The sequence below is a fragment of the Poecilia latipinna genome, unplaced genomic scaffold, assembly GCF_001443285.1.
Source record: "Poecilia latipinna isolate Pla-1442-1.1 unplaced genomic scaffold, P_latipinna-1.0 Scaffold2623, whole genome shotgun sequence".
NCBI classification, from domain to species: Eukaryota; Metazoa; Chordata; class Actinopteri; order Cyprinodontiformes; family Poeciliidae; genus Poecilia; species Poecilia latipinna.
This window is the reverse complement of record NW_015115239.1, coordinates 57690-60212: the sequence shown is the minus strand read 5'-3', so window position 1 is coordinate 60212 and position 2523 is coordinate 57690. Positions and strand designations below refer to the sequence as shown.

Sequence of the window (2523 nt, the reverse complement as noted above, 5' to 3'; positions counted from 1 at the left end):
TGTGACAACTCACTGGGTAGCAGGGCAGATAAAAATGTAACTGCTGTAGGGTTACATTTTTACTTGGCACCTTGCTTGCAGTCAAGGAAACTCTTAACTCTTCACCACTCTGCTATATTTTGAACAATTTCATGCACCGTACTGTGCGAGTATAGTCTGGGGATGACCTCTTCCTTTTCCAACATGGGTGAAATGCAGTGGATAAAGAAAGGTCCATAAAGATATAGAGGAGGAAGTTTGGTGTGGAGGAAACTTGACTGGCCTCCACAGAGTTCTGGCTTCACCTCAACAGAACACCTTCGGATTGAATTTATGTGAAGAACGTGAGCCAAGCTTTTTCTGTCCAACATCAGTGCCTGACCTCAAAAATGAATAAAAAAGAATGGTAAAAGGTTCTTTTTTATGGAAAGCCTTTGCAGAAGAGTTGCAGTTGTTATAGCTGCAAAGGTCAACCAACGTCATTTTAACCTCATGAATTAAAAATCTGACATTGACTTTATAATGGTAAAATAATCCTGGACTAAAATGGTGACAAAAGGATTAATAAAAACAAATCTACTCAGACTTGAGATTTAAAACTGAGCTGGATGACAAAAATGTCTTTCAAATATTGACAGACAAGACTAGGTTGACATTGGGTCTTAATATTTCAAAAATATCAAGAGGCAGGTCAGATGTTAGATTGCACCTTTTCAGGTCTGCATAAGGAGAGACATACAGGATGAGACTAATGGTTTACCATTTATATAAAAAATATGGGTCAATTTTATGGCTTTAATTTTCTGTATTTGAGTCAAAGTAAGCTCAAATCAGATATGACCATATTTTGCTATAAGATGGCCTTCAAATCTTAATGGTTCCTCATTCTAACTTAAGTCAGTTAAAGTCAATGGAAACCTTCATTCCCAGTTTTTATTGATATATTTTGACATGATTTTTGTGACAAAAATGAACATTTCAAATTAGATCCTTTACCTCATGATGAATAAGTGCCTTGTGTGTTGTGCAAAGATTAAAAATCATAGCAAAACTGTTTAGTTTCTGAAACAAGTTTGGCAAGCGCATATATTTGTGGTGGTGTTCTAAAACAGAAACAAGTCCCTATGTTTATTCTTCAACTTAGAGATGTGGTTTCTGTGAAACCCTGCACAACACTTATAACCTGATGATCCTGGCTGACAGTCAGACAGACGATAATCACTTTACTGTGCCAACATTTCTCCATTGTGATTTCATTCATGACAAATCCTTTAATATACCGGAAAAAGTCCAGGTGCAGTTAAATAAATCAATAGCAACTCACAGGCTTCAGCACTGACACAACAAACCACAATACTTCTATGAATCTTTGTTAATGTTGACAAAAATGACATCCAGTAGATTGATATTCTATCTCTAGATGCGGCTAGCAGATGATAACCCCCAGTATTAAATATACATGTATGTAATACGACAGATCTGTATCTGGGTAAAAATGTAAACAATCGTATGATTTCATGTTTTTGGTTGAGAATGGCTGGTAATAAAAAAGCAACTGCACAATTTGTTGCATCTGAGAGGCTACTCGCCCACCTGTCTCTCACAGTAAGCCTTCATGAGTTTGATGAGCGGTGTGTGTCTTTTGATCTTGAATTGGACGACAGATCCATCCTGTCCAGCTACTTTCAGGTTTATGTGTTCGTTGTTTTCTGTCTTGACACCCTCCTGCGTAAAAGGGCAGACAGAAACAGAGGTGAGACATGGGTATTAAGAGGCATTGTTAGTAAAAGTTGTGCATTACGGTTTAATAAGACAGAGCAGGTGCATCATTAACCTCCCACTCAGGTTTGCAGTGGGAAGGTTAATGATGCAAGGTTTTAAATATTAGTATTTAAATAGATCTCTAGGAGTATATTTTTTCAGCTCTTTCTGAGTTGAAATGTTTTAAAACCATCTTTTGATGCAGTTACAAGTCTTTTGGGGTATGGACTTCCCAGCTTTACACTTCAGAGACTAAATATTTGCTTTTCTTAGCAAAATAGCTCAAGGTCTATAAGTATGGATGGAGAGCATCTGTTTACATCAGCTTTCAACTGAGATTCTCTTATATTTAATATAAGATAATTTGAGATATATTAGGATCTGACTGGGTCAGTCTAATATATCAAAATGCTTTGCTAAACCATTCTATTTTAATTTTAGCTGTTTGGTCTTGTTGGACTAGGGATTATGCTTTAAAACCTAATCTTGCTTTACACACCTCCACAATCCTAATTCGAAAATGACTTGTGCGTCTTCTGGTCTTTTCTAAAGCTACACAATATATAAAATTGCAAATATTAACATATTTGTGTTTGCAGTATGGGAACTACACAAGACTGTGTAGATGCAACATTTGGTAGCATATATCATAACATTTCAGATCTAAAGCATTAGGTCCAATACAGGGTTTCCCCCAGAAAACTTGCTAAGCCCAGTGGTCGGGGCGTCGAGGCGGTCCACCGTGTTTTTGTATTAACTAGAGGTGTGCCGATCGATCGGTCA

At 37.0% G+C, this 2523-nt stretch overlaps 1 protein-coding gene across 1 annotated transcript in view; it reads right to left on the bottom strand.

The window, feature by feature from the left end:
• The window catches only part of LOC106938547 (small ubiquitin like modifier 2), a 15913-nt gene that overhangs the window by 6894 nt on the left and 6496 nt on the right, over window positions 1–2523 (bottom strand). Inside the window, exon 2 of the mRNA XM_015020640.1 lies at window positions 1573–1704. Coding sequence (XP_014876126.1) covers window positions 1573–1704 — 132 coding nt within the window. The remainder of the gene's footprint in view (window positions 1–1572; window positions 1705–2523) is intronic.